This window comes from Impatiens glandulifera, chromosome 3 (assembly GCF_907164915.1).
Source record: "Impatiens glandulifera chromosome 3, dImpGla2.1, whole genome shotgun sequence".
Lineage (NCBI taxonomy): Eukaryota > Viridiplantae > Streptophyta > Magnoliopsida > Ericales > Balsaminaceae > Impatiens > Impatiens glandulifera.
This window is the reverse complement of record NC_061864.1, coordinates 48,328,880-48,348,844: the sequence shown is the minus strand read 5'-3', so window position 1 is coordinate 48,348,844 and position 19,965 is coordinate 48,328,880. Positions and strand designations below refer to the sequence as shown.

Below are 19,965 nucleotides of genomic sequence, written 5' to 3'. Positions count from 1 at the left end.
TTGTTGTTTCCAGTTATGTGTTGTGAACATCCACTGTCCAGGTACCATTCCAAGTCCTCCAAGCATATAATCTATTTTCCCTGCAAAATAGAACTATTGAAACCTTTTGGTACCCACATTTAATTGAGTCCACGGTTAAATAGTCCTTTGGGGATCCATACTTGTATTATTATTATTGATCTCCTAGTGTTAGTCTTAATAACTCTACATGCATTAGACTTGACATCTCTCTATTTCCTTTAAATGATTCGTCATGTTTTGAAGGTGGGTTTTGATGATACCTCATTGCCCTTTTATCATGTTCACGTCCAGCCGACCATCTAGCTTTCCTTCTCTCAGGATTAAGCCACCGTGACTTATTGGTTGGTTCCACATACGACAATTCCTTTTAAATTGAAAAGTTTATGAAAGGAAACTTGTCTTTCTTGGGTTTCAACTCTTTGCATGACGTACTTGGGTTGCTGTTGTCATAGCCTAGACCGAATTTACAGTTTGTCGGCCTTTGATGACTCGTCATATGACTCACAGCATCTCCAGATCTCGTCTATGCAGCAATCACGTACTTAGTTCTTTCATTTTCTTCAGTCAACAATTGAACTGTCTCCTTGAGCTTTTCATTCTCATAAGATATTCTTCCCACTACTTGTCTGACGTGTATCTCTAGTTGTTCTGATGTATGGCAATTTTCCCGTTGTCCTTGAGTATCCTTAAATAGAGAGCAGGTATCAACGGTCGAATCTTCTATAATGACACGTGGCGAATACCTATTGGAGAGCCTCCATAGTATACAGGTACAGCAAACGCTGAGAACCATGATTGTGGTCGTTCCAATTTGGTAGTGCGCCAAATATTCTTCTAGGATTGTCCTGCAAGAAACAAGTAGTGGGAAGAATATTTTCTTACGTGGCATTAATTCATTGGATGTAACTGGTTGACGTACTGATCTGCACAGATAAGTGGAGCAGGAGTAGCGTACAACTAGTTGATCGTGGGTAGACGGATGCTAGCTTCAAGCAACCGTTGAAGCCAAGCATTATACGTTCTTCAATTAGACTGACAAGTCTAATGAAGTTAGACGCCCCCGTCTAATAGCAGGATCCATTAGACCACCAAGTCTAATGGAGTTAGACTACACGTCTAACTATGAGTCCCTTCAGACTAGTCTGAAGGAGTTAGATTGCACGTCTAACTCTCATCTGTTAGATTGCACGTCTAACTACGTATTTGTTAGACTGCACGTCTAATTACGTGTCCCTTCAGACTAATCTTAAGGAGTTAGACTGCACGTCTAACTTTCATCTGTTAGACTGCACGTCTAACTACGTATATGTTAGACTGTACGTCTAACTATGTCTTTTAGATTGCACGTCTAACTACGTATCTGTTAGACTGCACGTCTAACTACGTCTGTTAGACTGCACGTCTAACTACGTGTCCCTTCAGACTAATCTAAAGGAGTTAAACTACACGTCTAACTTTCATCTGTTAGACTGCACGTCTAACTACGTATCTGTTAGACTGTACGTCTAACTACGTTTCTGTTAGACTGCACGTCTAACTACGTTTCTGTTAGACTGCACGTCTAACTACGTTTGTTAGAATACACGTCTAACTACGTATTCGTTAGACTGCACGTCTAACTCAATGCATCTAATAGTCATTAAGTCTAATGAACCTCATTCAGACTAAGTCTAATTTAGCATGTTTTAATGCACCTGCACAAAAACAATTAGACGATTTAGTTTAAGTATTATGCAAACTTATCATCAAAATTTCGTTACTCAAAGTGATTTGATCCTTAGTCAAAATAATTTGACCCAATAAATAACACATGGTCCTAAGCCTTTAGTCTAGGACCGATAATCTTCGGTCGTATTCTTTAGTTGGGAGCGAGAAAATGAACCTGGGTCAGAACCTGAAACCGAGAAAACATAGCCTCCGATCGAAAATCGGGACCGATTTTCTTCAGCTTCCACCGATGATTAGGACCGGTGTTCTTTAGGAAGTACCGAACCCTAGGACCATGGTTAGCATAGAATTGTGGACTCCGACCGAGTATTCTAACTTAGAACTGCATTATCCCCTTAGCCTAGGACTAATGTTTCGAACCTAGAACCGAGGGACCTGACAGAGTTTTTTAGCTTAGTATCGAGCCCTCTTCTTAGCCTAGGACCAATGTTTCTAACCCTAGGACTGAAACCTAACTTGACCTATGACTGGTAGACTCAACACTAAACCTAGACCTAGGATTGAGCCCCAACTTGACCTTGGATTTTTAGACTTAACCCTAAACTTGGACGGAGGACCGATGCCTAACTTGACCTAGGACCAGTATACTTAACATTAACCTTAGACCAAGGATCGAGCCCTAACTTGACCTAGGACCGGTAGACTTGACCATAAACCTAGGACTGAGCCTTCTCTTGACCCAAGACCTAGGACCCTAACCTAAGACCTAGGACCTTAACCAAGTAGCCCAAGTCCGGGACCGAACTTCCCAAGCCCGACCAAGCCTAGATCGATCTAAACGGACCGAAGCCCTACGATTCTTATCATATGTCCTGTTTGATTCCACTTTTCAACACCCAAAATTATTTTTTATAATTTTGGGAACTCTGCTCCATTTTTAAATGGTTTACGAGGTCAGAAAATAAAATATTTTCGGGATGTCTCCCCAAAAAAAATATTTCCAGCTAAGGCCCGTTTGAATTTATTTTTAAATTTTAATACCTTCCTATGACGTTTTTAGGTTTTTTAACTTGATACCAGCGCAATAGGTACATACCCCTTTTAATAATTTTGTACAATTATTTACCACTTCTAAACTTATTCTTATTTAGGACCCCTAGACTAGTAAAATAGAATAAAATGTTATAAATAAATCTGTAAAATAGCCAGAATATTTGAAAATTTTAAACCTTCATTTAACGGGCGCGGAGAACATAGCACGAAAGCTCTTTCCCGAGCATAATTAAAATTCGAACCCCTTATAGAAATTTTAGTATAAAAACCCGTTTATACACATATTTTATTGATTTTTCAAAACTCAATTGGAGACTCCATTCTTCAAATATGTGGTTTTTTAAAACTAATTATGTTTAATTAATTTATAATCGGGTCTCAAATCAAATTATCATTTGATTGCAACAAGTCCCCTACTTACAAAAATTTGAAATTTAAATTAATAGTTTTTACATGATTAATTTTACTGCGGTTGGTACTATCAAAATCATTTAAAATTAAATGTTTCATTTTAAAAAATGTCTAAAACGCAAACCAATGTTGAAATCATCGAACCTTAAGCAAAGACTCCGGACCCTCCTAATATTGCCACGTGTCCACAAAACACGTGTTAATCTATGTATGAACCAATGGAACCTAATCCGATATGAGTCAGTAAAGCCGAGAGGGGGATGATGAACTCAACCTTCTCCTCGCGACGCCTTACAATATTGTTTTTACTTTTAGATAACTCTAATTTTTTTAATAAAGAAATTTGGCGACAAAAAATAAAAAAAAAGCTCTTTTGTCAGTTAACAAATATGTAAGTCTTGTACATGTTATCTTCGTTATTATGAGAAACTTATACTTATATGGATCGATCATTGATTGATATAAAACTAATTTGGAAAAGTTCGGATTACTCATTTGAAAAAAGTTATTTAGTTTGGAAAAGTCCGGATTACTAATCTGAAAAAAAGTTATTATCTAGGTTATTGTTATACAACATAATACTATTATATTTATGTTAGATAAAATATTTAAAAAAGAATCTCCTTTTTTCTTCCAATTTTATTTTATTTTTTATTTTTTTTTGGTTAGAAATGCTTGTTGTTATAACTGATGACTAAGTGATAAAAGATATAAATGAATAAAATAAAAAATAACATATCAAGAATTTTTTTATACAAACTGATTTTTATCGCCTATATAATTTATTTTTTTTACTTTTCAAAAAGAGAAGACATATTAAGAAAAACATTTATCTATATCTAACTCTTAAAGTAAGTTAAATTTTAGTTATTTGTTTTAACATATCTTTTTTATTTAAATAGTTTTAAGATTGAATGCAGTTATTTGTACGTGTGTTATGATTGAAGAATATGAGTTAAAAAATACAACATATTGAATGTTCAAACAATTTATGTAGTTTGGTATTTTGGTTTTGTAATATCATGTTTTAGAATTTTGATTAGTCATGGTGTTTTGATTTTTGGATTATCATGTTTTGGAATTTTTAATAGTTATGATGAATTCATATTCTCATTTCAAGATATATTGTTTTGAATGTTAAATAGGTATGGAAGTTTGTTATTTTCATTTTTAAAATAAATTTTGGTTTGAGTTCGAGCTCAAAAAAATAATTTTAATTCAAGTTTTTTGAGTCGAGTCGAGCTTGTACGTAAATAATAAAGTCGAGTTTGAGCTCAAATTTAAACTCGTTCGAGCTCGAGTTTGAGTTGAGCTAATTAATACTGAATCAAGTCGAACTCGAGCTGAAGTTGATTTGAACTCGGTTTGACTCATTTGCGGCCATATATATTAAGGATTGAGCTCGTTACAACTTAGAAGTTAGAACTTAGAAGAAGATTCACCTTAGGGGAAGAACATTACTTTGTTGGGTCGTTAATATTAATTTATTAACAAATAAATGAGTTTTTAATGGAGTCTTTAAACAAACATGTCTGTGAGTTCATAAACGAGTCTATACAATTATTTTCACCAAGCTCTAAACAAATATATTCGCAATTATATTAATAAGTAGGTAAAAAAATATGTTCACGAACTGACGAGCCGAATACTTAAAAGTTATAACTTAGCATGTTTGAATTTTCAAGCTTTTAAACAAACTCGAGTTCGAGCTCAAACGATCTTTTTTTTACCAAGACAAAATTTAAATAACACTCGAGCAACTCTATTTATTTATCTCCATATTCTTGACATGTTAAAGAAATAAAAGAGAATAATTTGTAATTTAATTCAATAAAATAATATAATAATTATTATTAAAAAGACATTATTTATTTCTTAAGACTATTAAAGACTTAAGTAGTACAAAGGTATTTAAGAAATTATGTTATGAATTTGATTACCAAACATTTTAAGTTGAAAAGAAAGTCTTTATTTTGGTATTATGTTAGATTTCTCAATAATAATAATAATAATAAAGGTTGGTGTCTCAATTATCCATATTTGTAATTGACTTTTAAGTAAATGTTATCAATTAATTTGCATGTGAATCTTCTTATAAATTACAATGTAATACATATATTTTATGGAAAAAAAAATAAAATATATTAGTAATATTGTTAATAGATAATAACCTAATTTACAAGATATATTTAATATTAATTTCTAAATTTTAACATACATAATATAAGATTCAAACTATAATTGCACATTCATTTTTCGTAAAAAAATAATATTTAATTATATATTTATTAGCCTGTTTAGAAACAATATATATATATATACTTAAACATGCCACTTTTAAAAGACTCTCAATAAAGACAAAGTTTATAAAAGTTATCCAAAAATTAATGGAAAAAAAACCGCATTTAAATGCATATATTTATAATTATTAAAATTTTATTTATTCTTATTTCTATTAAAAATTAGTTCAACTAACTTTTCACCTAATTATAATATTATTTTTAGTCTCTTCTCTAGGGAAATTTGGGGAAATGACCAGCGCCTAATAAAAAATACGCAAATTACCACTTCCATATTTTTGGACGAAATACCCCATCATGTCACGCAACGCTGCGTCGCGTGAAACGACAGAACCCTAATTTGTCTAGTGTGTTATCGCGTGACCAACGTGATGTCGCAAGACGGGACCGTGCTGTCGCGAGACGCGACTGTGCCGTTGCAAGACGCGTCTGTGCCATTGCGTGATGCGACAACCATTGCGACGAATTAGGGTTTCTTCGCGTTACGCGACGCAGCGTTGCAAGATGCGGTGGGGTATTTTCATCATAGCACATAGGAAGTGTTCATTTCCGCAAATTTTACTGGGCGCTCGGCATTTCCTCAAATAAGGACTTTATTAAGGTCCTTTCATCAAATTTCCCTCTCTGTATTATATAATAAATTTTAAATATTCATTTTTAATAAATGGAATTATGATTGCTTTTTTAACATAATTAATAACTTCTTTCCAATATTATCTACTAATTTGATAAACATAATTAAACACTAAAAATAAATAAAATACTAAGAATATTAAATAAAGTAGTAAGAAAGATGCTTTCCAAAAAAAAGTATTAAGAAAGATATAAATTCAGGTAATATTATATTTTGATGTCCTTTTTATAAAAATATATAAAAAAAAAATTCCAATTATAAAAGATATATAATTATGCTAATTATCATATTTCTAATTAAAAATATTACTATATTAATTATGTTTTTTTCTAAGTCAAATGAAACAAAAATATCATATACATACATTAAACTTAAAATTTATTCATAGCTAAAAAAGAAACTTTATAAATGAGTTTTATAAATTTTTTTATTCCAAAATATCTATTAACTAAATCTACCATATATAATAATATTAAAGATGGATAATAATAATAATAAAAGTGTAAGACATAAATGAAGCAAAGCAATTAACATTTATTTTAGTTATGGTACATGACATCAATTTTGATATATAAATAAATGAACCATTTACTTTCATCAATAAAACCAATAGACGCTTCACCTATATATTCATGAATGATTGTTGGTTGCTTCACAAAGTTGATCACAAATCACAAAATGACTTATTTTTCTTTGTTTTCAATAGTTCTAGTGTTGGCATTCTTCATTAGTTCTAATCTTGCCTATAATTTTACTTCAACGGTAGTCGTCGATAAGTCTGGAAAAGGTCAATTCAAGACGATTCAAAGTGCGATTAATTCTGTTCCGGACGGAAATAATAAGTGGTTTCACATTATCGTCAATCCAGGCGTCTACTAGTAAGAAACATCTAGTTCATCTATCATTATATTTCATATTATTTACATTTTATATTAGAAACTCATTTTTCATTGACTTGATGCAGTGAAAAGGTATCAATCTCAGCCGAGAAAGAATACATATTTTTAGATGGAAGCAGCTCATCTCGCACGATAATCTCATGGGATGATCATCAATCTACAGGCACAAGTGCCACATTTAGCTCATCTGCCAACAACTTTGTTGCTAAGGGCATAACATTTGTGGTTAGACTAAAACTATTTGATTAGTGCTCACAAGATATATGTAATAAATTATTGAATTATAACAACTAATCTTTGTAATTCTTTGTAGAATTCATATAATATAAAACAAACCACCAAATTTGCACCAGCATTGGCAGTAATATTATCCGGAGACAAAGCAGCCTTCTATAATTGTGGATTTATTGGTTTTCAAGACACACTTTGTGACCTTCAGGGTCGTCATTACTTTCGGTCATGCTACATTGAAGGAGTGGCTGATTTTATTTGGGGTTATGGTCAATCGGTTTACAAGGTACCAATTATATAACTTTTGTATTGTTTTTGTGTAAATAAAAACATGTGATAGATAATATATTGCCCAACTTTGGAATAATAATCCTTTTGTGTTGCGACAGAACTGCAACATAAAAGTAAATGGGAGAGGAGCAATTTCTCTGGGCTATATTACTGCACAAGGAAGAGGATCAGCACAAGATTCAAATGGCTTTGTGTTCGAGGGTTGTAATATTGGTGGTATTGGGAAAGCATACCTCGGAAGAGCTTATGGATCATTTTCTAGAGTTGTTTTCATTAATTCGACATTTAGTTCGGTTGTGACTCCTTTAGGATGGGATAATGGTTTTCACCCGGGAGAAGAGTTGAGTTTCATTTTTGTTTTCCTTTTCATTTCTACACACAAAGGTGGTTTATTCATGTTTACAATCTCATATACGATTACCATTTTGTTTTTGTGACTATAGGAGGAACTTTACTTATGTGGAGGCAGGTTGTCAAGGGATAGGTGCAAACACTTCAAATCGGGTGCCTTGGACAAAGATAGAGAGCTCTCAGAGTCCCGATTTGACACAATATACATCAAATAATTTTATTAACAGAGATGGATGGATAGCCCAAACTCACTTTTCTTAACAACATATACAAATATTTTAACATTATTAAATTTACTACATTTAATTCCTAGTTGGGTTTATTTTTTAAGTGAAGTATTTTGAATAATACCTTCCCTTTTTATTATGTTACTTTGAATAATAATTTGGTCCATTTTTCATTAATGATGAATTGGTTGTTCTATGGTGTATTTGTAAATGCTTTTGATCTTTGAGACCCCTGTTCTAACGGATCCTTATAATATTGTTGGTATGAATTCAATTCTAATTAATAATATTTGTAATAAATTTTCTTCTTAACTGGTTACATACTTAAGATATAAATAAAGTAATTTCAACAAAAACTCCAAATTCTTGACTAAATACGTCAAGCACTTATATATATTATAAAATTAATAAATCCCTAAAATTTGGATAGTTTGATAAAGTTTTGTAAGAAGAAAAATAAAAAACCACCATATATATATATATATATATATTGGGAAATAAATAAGTGGTATAATATTTCTTTTTCTAAATTATAGTATGTAATTTTATGATATTATAAATTACCCATTCACATGGCCAATAAATATAATAACACTTCTCTCTTCAAATGATTTAATCCTGCCGTATTGAAAACCCGCTTTATTGGAAATTTTGAAACGAATAATATTGTGAGTTTCATGTTGAAGTAGGCTGCAAATGAGTCAAGTCGCTCGTGAACCGCTCGCAAGCTGCTTGGACAAAGTTCGACTTGAGCTTGACTTTGACCGAGTTCGAGTCGAGCTCGAGCCGACTCGTTTATTGTTCGAGTCGAACTCGAGCCCATATAAAGCTTGCTCGATGGCTTGTCGAGCTTTTTCGAGCCTTAAAATAATTAAATATTTTTTATTTATTTAATATTAAAATTTTACACAATATTTTTTTAATTTCTCTCTCTCTTCAAAGTCCAATATGAAGGCCCATAATCTTTAAAATAAAACCCTAATTTCTAATATATATTTCATTCATCATATTATACCGTCACTCTTCTTCTTCATCGGTTACTCTTCATCACTCTCATCTCTTCTTCATTCAGTTATTCTTCTTCAATAACTCTTATATCTTCTTCTTTAGTAATTCTTCTTCTTCTTTAGTTATTCTTCTTCTTTAATTATTCTTCTTCTTTGTCACTCTTATCTTTTCTTCTCTTATCTTTTCTTCTTTAGTTTTTATATACTTCTTATTCAGTTTTCACAATTTCTTTTACTCTTCTTTTTCTTCTTCTTTTTTTAATCTTCACATCTTATTAATTTATTACAAAATCCTATTGGTAATTAAATTTGTTTTATCTCTTATTTTATAGTTATTATTTTTACTTTTAAATAATTTCTTCATATATTAGAAGAAACTTATGTTTATATAAATAGAGTTGAATAAATATAAAAAACACTAATTGAGGATAGAAAAAAATTGACAAACGATTTATGATAAAAAAAAATGTTAATATATTATATATATAATAAAATTATATTATAAATAATATTGAAAGAGATAAATAAAGATTAATATATTATATATAATAAAAATAAATATTAAAGATATAATAACTAATATGTTATATATAATATTAAAAAGATAAAAAAAAATATATTAATATATATATATATATATATATAATAAAAGTAAGTACTAAGGATAAGGATGTAATATAGTCGAGTCGAACTCGAGCTCAAATTTATAAGCTCGTTCGAGTTCGAGTTCGAGTCGAGCTAATAAATACTTAATCGAGTCGAGCTCGAGCTCCAACAATCTTCAGCTCGGCTCGGCTCATTTGCAGCCCTATATTGAAGTCAAACCCGATCAACTCAAATTAAAAATTCCCAAATTTGAATTTGAGAAATTAAAATTGGGTTTTTTATTCTTGAGTTAATACTCAATAACAGTAAACCAGAAAACTTACCGACATATTTTTAATGATATTGAAAACCTATTTGGACTGGTTCTAATACATTTCAATCATGTTGGATCAAAAATAAAAATTTCAGATTTTGAGTTGGTCAAAATGAACCGCCAGTGTTCATGTTTTGGTTTCATTCAATGATATGAAGTATAAGAAAGTTATTGACAATCTTCTTACACTTCATCAAAGCCCAAAAACCAAAAACATGTTTTTGTGACAAAATGTTTTGGTTGAATAATACTTAATCCCAATTGAATGAAACGTCAAGATGATGTTCTAAATAATCCTGGGAGCTTTGTGAAGTTTCTCATGCCCTTCGATCAAAGGAGTCGAGCCTCAAACAAAACTTCAAAACCTACAGTTTTAATGTTCTTGAGGATTGGGAAATCAAGCCCAAGTTTAGTTAGGACCGAGAATCCTCAACACTAGGCACGGCCGAAGGGCAATGCAACCTATGCATTTGCATAGGCCTCCAAATCTTCCAATTTTTTAGTATATAATATTATTATCTCTATTATTAATTATATATTATAAAATATATTTTATCATATAATATAATATTCTCTTATATTTATTTAAATCTTTTATATTTATTTCCTTATAATTCATTAACTTTTTCTCTCAATATTATATATAATAATATATTTGTTTCTCTCTCCATATTATATAATAATATATATTACTTATTTCTCTCTATTATATATAATATAATAATATAATAATTTTTTCTCTCTCCATATTATATCTAATATAATAATTTATTAATTTTTTCTCCCTCAATTAAATATTTTATTATTTTTTATCCTTAATATTAGTTAATATTAGGCTCATATTGTATTTATTCTTATTATATCACTTTTTTATCACTAACCCAAATTATATTGTTTATATTTTAGCCGTTTTTCATCTTTAATAACTTAATTTTTTATCATAAATCCAACCTTAATTGTGAAAATCATCTTTGAGGTTAATTTTAATGCTCTTAAATTATTATTTTTTTTATTTATTCTTATTCTTATATTTATCTTCAATACTCTTCTTATTTTAAAATATTTATTATATTTTTTTTTCATCATAGAGATATAATACACAATATATCACGAATGAATTAACTATGATATCAACTGAAAACAGTGTTTAGAGTATAATGACTTAATTGAAAATTTGCCTCACAAAATTCAAGGAGGAGTATGTTTGTTAAATCCGAATACTAGTTAATTGATAAATTATTATGGTATATTTTTTTCGTTTATAACTTATTATATTAATATTTTTTATATATATTTGAAATATATTTTTACACTAGTTAATATTGTTATATATTTAATTTGTATATTTAATTGTTTTTTATAAAATGTACAATTATAAAATTTATTTTAATTGTATGGGCCACAAAATTTGAATTTGCGGGGGCCTCCCAACTCTCGGGGTTGGCCCTGCTTAGTACCCTAGACTGAGGAAAACTAGTCTCGGGCTAACCTGCGATTGAGAATCCTCAGCACCCAAGACTGAGAAAATCAGCCCTAGGGTAACCCAGGACCGAGTGTTCTTCATGCTTAGGACCGGCAAAATTAGATAGAGGCTAACTCAGGACCGAAAATTCTCGCACCCGACCAATAATTTTCGAACCTCGACCAAAGACTTCAACACTCCGACCGAGGGACTTCAACACCCCGACCGAGGAAGTCAGCGCCACAACGGAGGATTTTAGCACCTTGATCGAGAGATTTTAGCACCCTAACCGAGAATCCTGAACCTCAACTGAGGGGGTTCGAACCCAGGACCGAGGGTTTTAGCCCGACCAATGAAAATCACACATATGACCTAAAATATGACTAGGCTTGTGTCATTTTGTTCCTAAGACATGCGTCTATGTTGTTGTCATAAATCATCAATCTAAATATAAAATATAAATAGTAATGAAATAATATAAAATAATAGTACATATTAACGATAAATGAATCTCAAAAATGGTACCTAAAAAAGAAATAAGAAAAGGTTAGAATGAAACAAAATAAAATCTAAAATAATCCTTATTATGATTTATCACATCTCAAAATAAAATCTAAAATAATCTTTAGACAGTAATATTAACTTCTAATAATATTTTGTTATAAAGATCAAACATTAATAATAAGACATTTCAAATAATTAAATATATTTTTAGATATACTAATTAATCACATAAATAAGACTTTATAATTATTACATGTTACCATCACAAGTATTTATGTAATTCGGTCAATTAATTATCAATCTTTGGATCAAATAATATAATCACATAAATTACACAATACACATTCAAAATTTTATTGAATCAATTTCAATAAAAATTGTCACTTTTATAATTATTTATATCAATAAATACAATCATTTATGAACTATAATATCATTAATTTTGAATTTAAATGTCATATTATTGTATATAACCCAAATAAACAATATATAATTTATTGAATAAATATGTAATTTTGTTTTGATAAATGATATGTAATTTAATTTATTTGTGAAAATAAAATTATACATAATAAAATCTTCAACCAAATTTCAAAAAAAATCTTATAATATGAACTTAAATTTTAAGTTTATTAATTTTAAATTTATTGACATGTTTGATTGTTTTAATCCTCATATAAAATATAAATAATACAATTAAAAAAATCTAAATATCCCTATTATTAATGTTCATATTATAAGATTTTCATGATATACTCCCCATTATATAATTTCTCACTTAATTAAATCTATATATATTGGTATAATTTCTCCCAAAAATAAAATTAGGATGACTCTAATACCAATTATTTAATTTATCTAAATTACATCCTAATTTATCTGTGTGATGAATTAAATTAGTTTCTCTCTCTGTTGATGGGATGCAAAGAGTATATCGATCGTATTTCAAATTGGGACCATATCATTACAAAATAACCGTAATATTAGCTATTTTGGTTTGAATATTTCTAATTTAGCCTCTTCGTAAAATTAGACATTTCACTTAAGTATCATAACTTTATATTAATGATAAATACACTCATAAGACTATAAAATGATTTCACATTAAATTACATTATTTTGAAATGATTTCATATTAGATCACATTATTTTGACTTATATAAAAGATGATATTCGCACAATTATTTAAGGTGTATTTAAGGTGCATACAATTTTTATCATAAATCCAACCTTAATTGTGAAAATCATCTTTGAGGTTAATTTTAATGCTCTTAAATTAATTTTTTTATTTGTTCTTATTCTTATATTTATCTTCATAATCTCTTCTTATTTTAAAATATTTATTATAATTTTTTTCATTATAGAGATATAAAACACAATATATCACGAATGGATTAACTATGATATCAACTGAAAACAGTGTTTAGAGTATAATGACTAAATTGAAAATTTGCCTCAAAAAATTCAAGGAGGAGTATGTTTGTTATATCCGAATATTAGTTAATTGATAAATTATTATGGTATATTTTTTTTCGTTTATAACTTATTATATTAATTTTTTTTTAAATATATTTTGGAATATTTTTTTACACTAGTTAATATTGTTATATATTTAATTTGTATATTTAATTGTTTTTTATAAAATGTACAATTATAAAATTTATTTTAATTGTATGGGGCCACAAAATTTGAATTTGCGGGGGGCCTCCCAACTCTCGGGGCTGGCCCTGCTTAGCACCCTAGACTGAGAAAATCATCCCTAGGGTAACCTAGGACCGAGTGTTCTTCATGCTTAGGACCGACAAAGTTAGCTAAAGGCTAACTTAGGGCCGAGAATTCTCGCACCCGACCAATAATTTTCGAACCTCGACCAAAGACTTCAGCACTCCGACCGAGGGACTTCAACACCCCGACCGAGGAAGTCAGCGCCACAACGGAGGATTTTAGCACCCTAACCGAGAATCTCGAACCTCAACCGAGGGGATTCGAACCCAGGACCGAGGGTTTTAGCCCCGACCAATGAAAATCACACATAGGACCTAAAATATAACTAGGCTTGTGTCATTTTGTTCCTAAGACATGTGTTTATGTTGTTGTCATAAATCATCAATCTAAATATAAAATATAAATAGTAATGAAATAATATAAAATAATAGTACATATTAGCGATAAATGAATCTCAAAAATGGTACCTAAAAAAGAAATAAAAAAGGTTAGAATGAAACAAAATAAAATCTAAAATAATCCTTATTATAATTGATCACATCTCAAAATACTTAACACAACATTAATAATAAATCTTTAGACAGTAATATTAACTTTTAATAATATTTTGTTATAAAGATCAAACATTAATAATAAGACATTTCAAATAATTAAATATATTTTTAGATATAATAATTATTCACATAAATAAGACTTTATAATTATTACATGTTACCATCACAAGTATTTATGTAATTCGATCAATTAATTATCAATCTTTGGATCAAATAATATAAATACATAAATTACACAATACACATTCAAAATTTTATTGAATCAATTTCAATAAAAATTGTCAATTTTGTAATTATTTGTATCAATAAATACAATCATTTAATGAACTATAATATCATTAATTTTGAATTTAAATGTCATATTATTGTATATAACCCAAATAAACAATATATAATTTATCGAATAAATATGTAATTTTTTTTGATAAATGATATGTAATTTAATTTATTTGTGAAAATAAAATAAAATTATACATAATAAAATCTTCAACCAAATTTCAAAAAAAATCTTATAATATGAACTTAAATTTTACTTTTATTAATTTTTAAATTTATTGACATGTTTGATTGTTTTAATCCTCATATAAAATATAAATAATACAATTAAAAAAATTTAATATCCCTATTATTAATGTTCATATTATAAGATTTTCATGATACACTCCCCATTATATAATTTCTCACTTAATTAAATCTATATATATTGGTACAATTTCTCCCAAAAATAAAATTAGGATGACTCTAATACCAATTATTTAATTTATCTAAATTACATCCTAATTTATCTGTGTGAGGAATTAAATTAGTTTCTCTCTCTCTGTAGGGATGCAAAGAGTATATCGATCGTATTTCAAATTGAGACCATATCATTACAAAATAACCGTAATATTAGCTATTTTGGTTTGAATATTTCTAATTTAGCCTCTTCATAAAATTAGACATTTCACTTAAATATCATCACTTTATATTCATGATAAATACACCCATAAGACTATAAACATGATTTCACATTAGATTACATTATTTTAAAATGATTTCATATTAGATCACATTATTTTGACTTATATAAAAGATGATATTCGCACAATTATTTATTATAATAGTAACCCATAAATTCCAACTGAAAACACATTAAATTTTATTTATAATAAATTGTTCAAATAGATTAGATCAGTGCTTCTTTTAAAAAGTAATATTATGTAATATATTATGAAAGATAATTGGGAAGATGTTAAGATCGGCGGTTATATCTCATCCAACTTTCTAGTAGCAACTTTTTTGGTGAGATAGAATGGAAACAATATTTATCTTGAAGGAGGAACATAGATGATTCTTGTTATGGATGACAATGGGCGGTTTGGAGCAGAGAATGTATTTACCATCCCAGCCCCGTTTTTACTTCGAAGATTTTTTTACTACCATCCCTGCTCCATTCGGTTTCGGGGAATCCCCGTAGGGCACCGTTTATACATTATTCTCTAATATATATATATATAATAAAATTATATAAACGAATTTTTTTATTTAATATATATGATAATATATTGAAAATTTATATTATTATAAAGAAATAAACTTAAAAAGAATAAATAAATATATTGGTGATTTTATATATTTAATTGTATGTATAGTGTTTAATGCGAAATTGGAGTATGATCGAGACGGGTCGGGGCAGGGGACACAAATACCATCCTCGCCCCATCCCTGGTCAACTACCGGTCAAACCAGAGAAAACTCGCCCCAAACAGGACAATTCGGTCCAGTTATGCGAGACGGTTTCAAATTGCCATCATTAATCCTTGTTGTTCTTGTTTCTTCATTTTGATTATTTTTATTCTTTCCTTATATTCCTTGTCTTATTCCCATCAATTTAGTGTTCGAAAAAGAAGAGAAAATATCACCTGATCATTTATTATTATTCGTTGAAGATTTCATTACCATTTGATAATGTATATATTAAATTACGAAATTAACTAACCAATGTCTAAAAAAGTATGTGTAGGTCCAATTTGATCTTTAGTTTGAATCATGTAAATATAGTTTGAATTAGGAGAACGGGATAGGAAATTTGACGAAATAACCCTAAAAAGGTCTTAAATACGTTAAATAGCGATGATGACCACTTTAAAAAAATTTGACAAAATTACCTCCATCACGTAACGCGAATGTGAGGATCGTCACGTGAAGGAACCCTCATTTTTTATATAAATTCTCAATTTTTTTTTATTTCGTTATTTTCCTTTCTCTCTCTACTACGCGTTCTCTCTCTCGACGGAACCTTAAACGAACAATTTTACTCTCATCGGCGACCGACGAACACATTGACGGACAAAACTCGTTCTAATATCATGTGATTTATGTTATTATTTCCATTATAGCTTTATTAAAAAAAATTGTGTTCATCTTCAATGCAGGTTGGATGCTCGATGATAATATTTGTAGATGACGTTATTCTTATTGTTCATCATGTTCATCTTATTATTCATCTTGTTCATATATGTTGTTCATCTATGTTGTTTATCTTGTTGATGATGATATTTGCTGATGATGCTCTAATTCGGATGGTTTCATAATGCTAACTAGCTCGCATCATTTATATTGGGGTAATGTTTAATCAAATCTGAATCGCCAATTCTATATGATCTTCTCGCTATGTTTTTATCTAATCAATATTTTTGTGGTAAATAAAGGCTCTGATTATCTTATATATTGTTTTTATATGCCTTTTCGTTTGTTTGTGATATGTTGATGTCAGCCTATTTTCAACGGATGATAGATAAATGCTCTCCCATACTTAACCAAGGTTGGTGTCTTGATAGTGCTCATTTACATTTACCCGGGAATCTAGGGTATTTGCAAGAGGCAAACGAATGAGCCCTTGAGAATTGACACGTGAAAATGTCATAGGCCTGTGGTGAGGAAGCATTTCTATGTATGTCTTCTAATTGGAATATGGCTGCATCTCATGTGTGTAATCACAAAAGGCATTTTTGAATTTATATTATACATTTTCTATCACTTTTCTTCTTGTGATTTTGATGTTCTTTGTATTTTTTGGATAAAAGCTCTCCAACTGATCACATTTATCAGTGTATTGTATAATTTGAACATGATGGTGAAAAAAGATACAATATTTAGAACTAAATCTTTCGCATGTTAGTTTTTACTAAGAAGCAGAAATATCTCATCGCAAGTTATAGCATCATAGACATGGTTCCTTGGGATTTCTTCCGAGGAAAAGGGCCAACAGACAACGTGGAAAAGGTCGATTTCTATTTTATGACAAATTTACAAAACGAGCCTAAATTGTCTTATCTCTTTGTAGTAGATTCAGAGGTCTTATAAAATCATTGAAGTATATTATGTCTATCAAGAGGTTAAATCACTTGTGTATGAATTACCATAATTCTAAATACGACATCTTTAAATTCATTCAAACTTGGTTGATGTAAGTTAATGATAATGCTAACATGTGTTATACTCAAAACATATTCAAGGGTTTTATATTGTAGGACCAAAACTATGAGTAAAAAGGGTTCTCCATTTAATTTAGTAAAAAATGTGATTCAAGTGGTACGTGAGTTGGGTTTAGAACGTCGTGAGACAGTTCGGTTCCAATCTACTATTGGTGCTAAAGGGAGAAGTTTATGGGGTGGGATTCGTAGTCGGGGAAAATACCCTTTTATAGCGAGTTTATTCCAATCTCCTCGGTGTCGGGCATATCGATGGGAATAAGAGCAGACGCTTCAACCGGGTTATTCTATTCCACCTCTTAGAAAGAAAAGAACTTAAATTAAAATACTTAATAGCATGGTGATACATTTATACTAGAATGTTTGCTATCCTGAAATTTTTTTGTCTTTTCTGAATGATAAGGAGAAAAAAAAAATTGGGTCAAAAGAAAATGCCATTTTGGAGTTTTATCAACAATTTGCTTGTGTCGGTGGGGATCCGGTATTTTCTGAATCCTTATGTAAAGAATTACAAAAGAAATTTTTTCAACAAAGATGTGAATTAGGCAGGATTGGTCGATTTATTGGGGAAAGGGAGGAAAAAAACTTCTTTCTCTTCTTTCTCCGAAATAAGTGGCTCACGAGGAATGGAAAGAAACATATTCTATTTAATTTCGAAGCTTTTCTCATATTGTTAATACTTTCTTAACTATGTTAACTAGGGATTGTCTATTTTCTATGGGGAGACTGTTCTGCCACTGAATTTGAGCCCTCTAATTGTTGCACAATGTTCTGATTTGACATTGTGATGATATTATTGGAGCTTAATTTTCATGCACTTATTATGAACAATTGTTTATGTCTTTTCTATTATCATCTTTTAAGTGAGGATGATTTATTTTCTACAGGTTTGATAGGCCATAGAACATCCTCAGTAGTTATAAGAAACTGTTAGAAAATGGTAGTTATGAAGTATTAGGAGGTGAAAAGTTAATTGTTAATGATCTATAATCATGAATTGGGAATGATAATTTTTTTTGATTGATTTACTTTCTTGATTATAATATCAATCAAATACAGTTTAGTAACTTCAAGATATTTTTTCATAGGTATGGTTCTTGGTGTTATAGTTAATAAGATATGTGATCGGTTTTTAATTGGCTTTTCGGTCTGTAGAATCTACTATTTTCTTTGGTTTTATAACTTGAATGTCTTTTGGGTGATAAGATGAAGGGGATGCTCATATAAAATGAAGTGACCATCTGCACTACCTAGAAGGAGATCATATTTAAAGGAATCACTAAGCCTGGCTTTGTTTGTGCTATATCTCTATCTACTATTATGACCTAATATTTGATTTACTTGCAAATTCATGAATCTTGAGTGGAAATATTAGTATCAATTTTAGATAAAATTGTTTAATGGTGTTCACAAATTTCTTCTTTACTTATATGTTCAGACATCTTCATTGAAAACTTGTTTCTACATATAAATTACTGTTGAGAGTGCTTCACAAATGGACGGTAAAAGGCAACATGTTCATACAAGACAATGCCATGAAAAAAAAACATGGTCTCAAGTCTATTTGTCGTGCATAAATAGATTGGAGGACAAGTGAATTAGTTCATCAAGCCGTCTTGAAGTCTTAGTTCAGCTGACCATCTTGAAATGGTAATTGAGAATGTTGAGAGAAAACTAAAACATGAGTAACCAAGTTCGCCCATAAATTATATAACATAATTAATTACGACAAGAGAAATATTTGGTCTAAGCATGTCTATACTTTTTTTTGTTGGTATGAATATAACCATGTGGTACTCTTTGAAGTTGAAAATAATATTCTTCTTTGCTGGAGAAATTAACATTTTGAATTCTCAAGAACATCCTAAAAAATTCAATACAAAAATAATGAGGACACTACATTTGATCATGTCATTTTGTGGATTGAAGCTCAGATGTAGATGAGTTATGACTTCTTGATATAACAATTGAGAATTTTGAGATAAAGTAAAAAAAATTAAGTTCACGCATGACAGATGACTAAATTATAACGGAATCATTATTGATAAGTGCATTTTTGATCTAAGAATGACAATGAAGCCATTCAAAAGAGATTCAAACTAATGTAATGTCATTTAAGTCGAATGACATTCTGTCTTAGCTCAACTAACTCACGAAACGATCGTGTTCGTCGCGAGATGCTCGTGCGATCGCAAGATGATTGTTCCGGTCGCGAGATGATCGTGTCCGTCGAGA

At 29.7% G+C, this 19,965-nt stretch overlaps 1 protein-coding gene across 1 annotated transcript; it reads left to right on the top strand.

The window, feature by feature from the left end:
• Nucleotides 1–5,897: 5,897 nt before the first annotated feature.
• LOC124930305 (probable pectinesterase 55) lies at nucleotides 5,898–18,518 on the top strand. The gene is made up of 7 exons (XM_047470661.1): nucleotides 5,898–5,967; nucleotides 6,794–6,932; nucleotides 7,052–7,211; nucleotides 7,300–7,503; nucleotides 7,607–7,848; nucleotides 7,952–8,012; nucleotides 18,432–18,518. The coding sequence occupies exons 1-7, from the start codon at nucleotides 5,898–5,900 to the stop codon at nucleotides 18,516–18,518; spliced, it is 963 nt and encodes a 320-aa protein (XP_047326617.1).
• The last annotated feature ends 1,447 nt before the right edge of the window (nucleotides 18,519–19,965 follow it).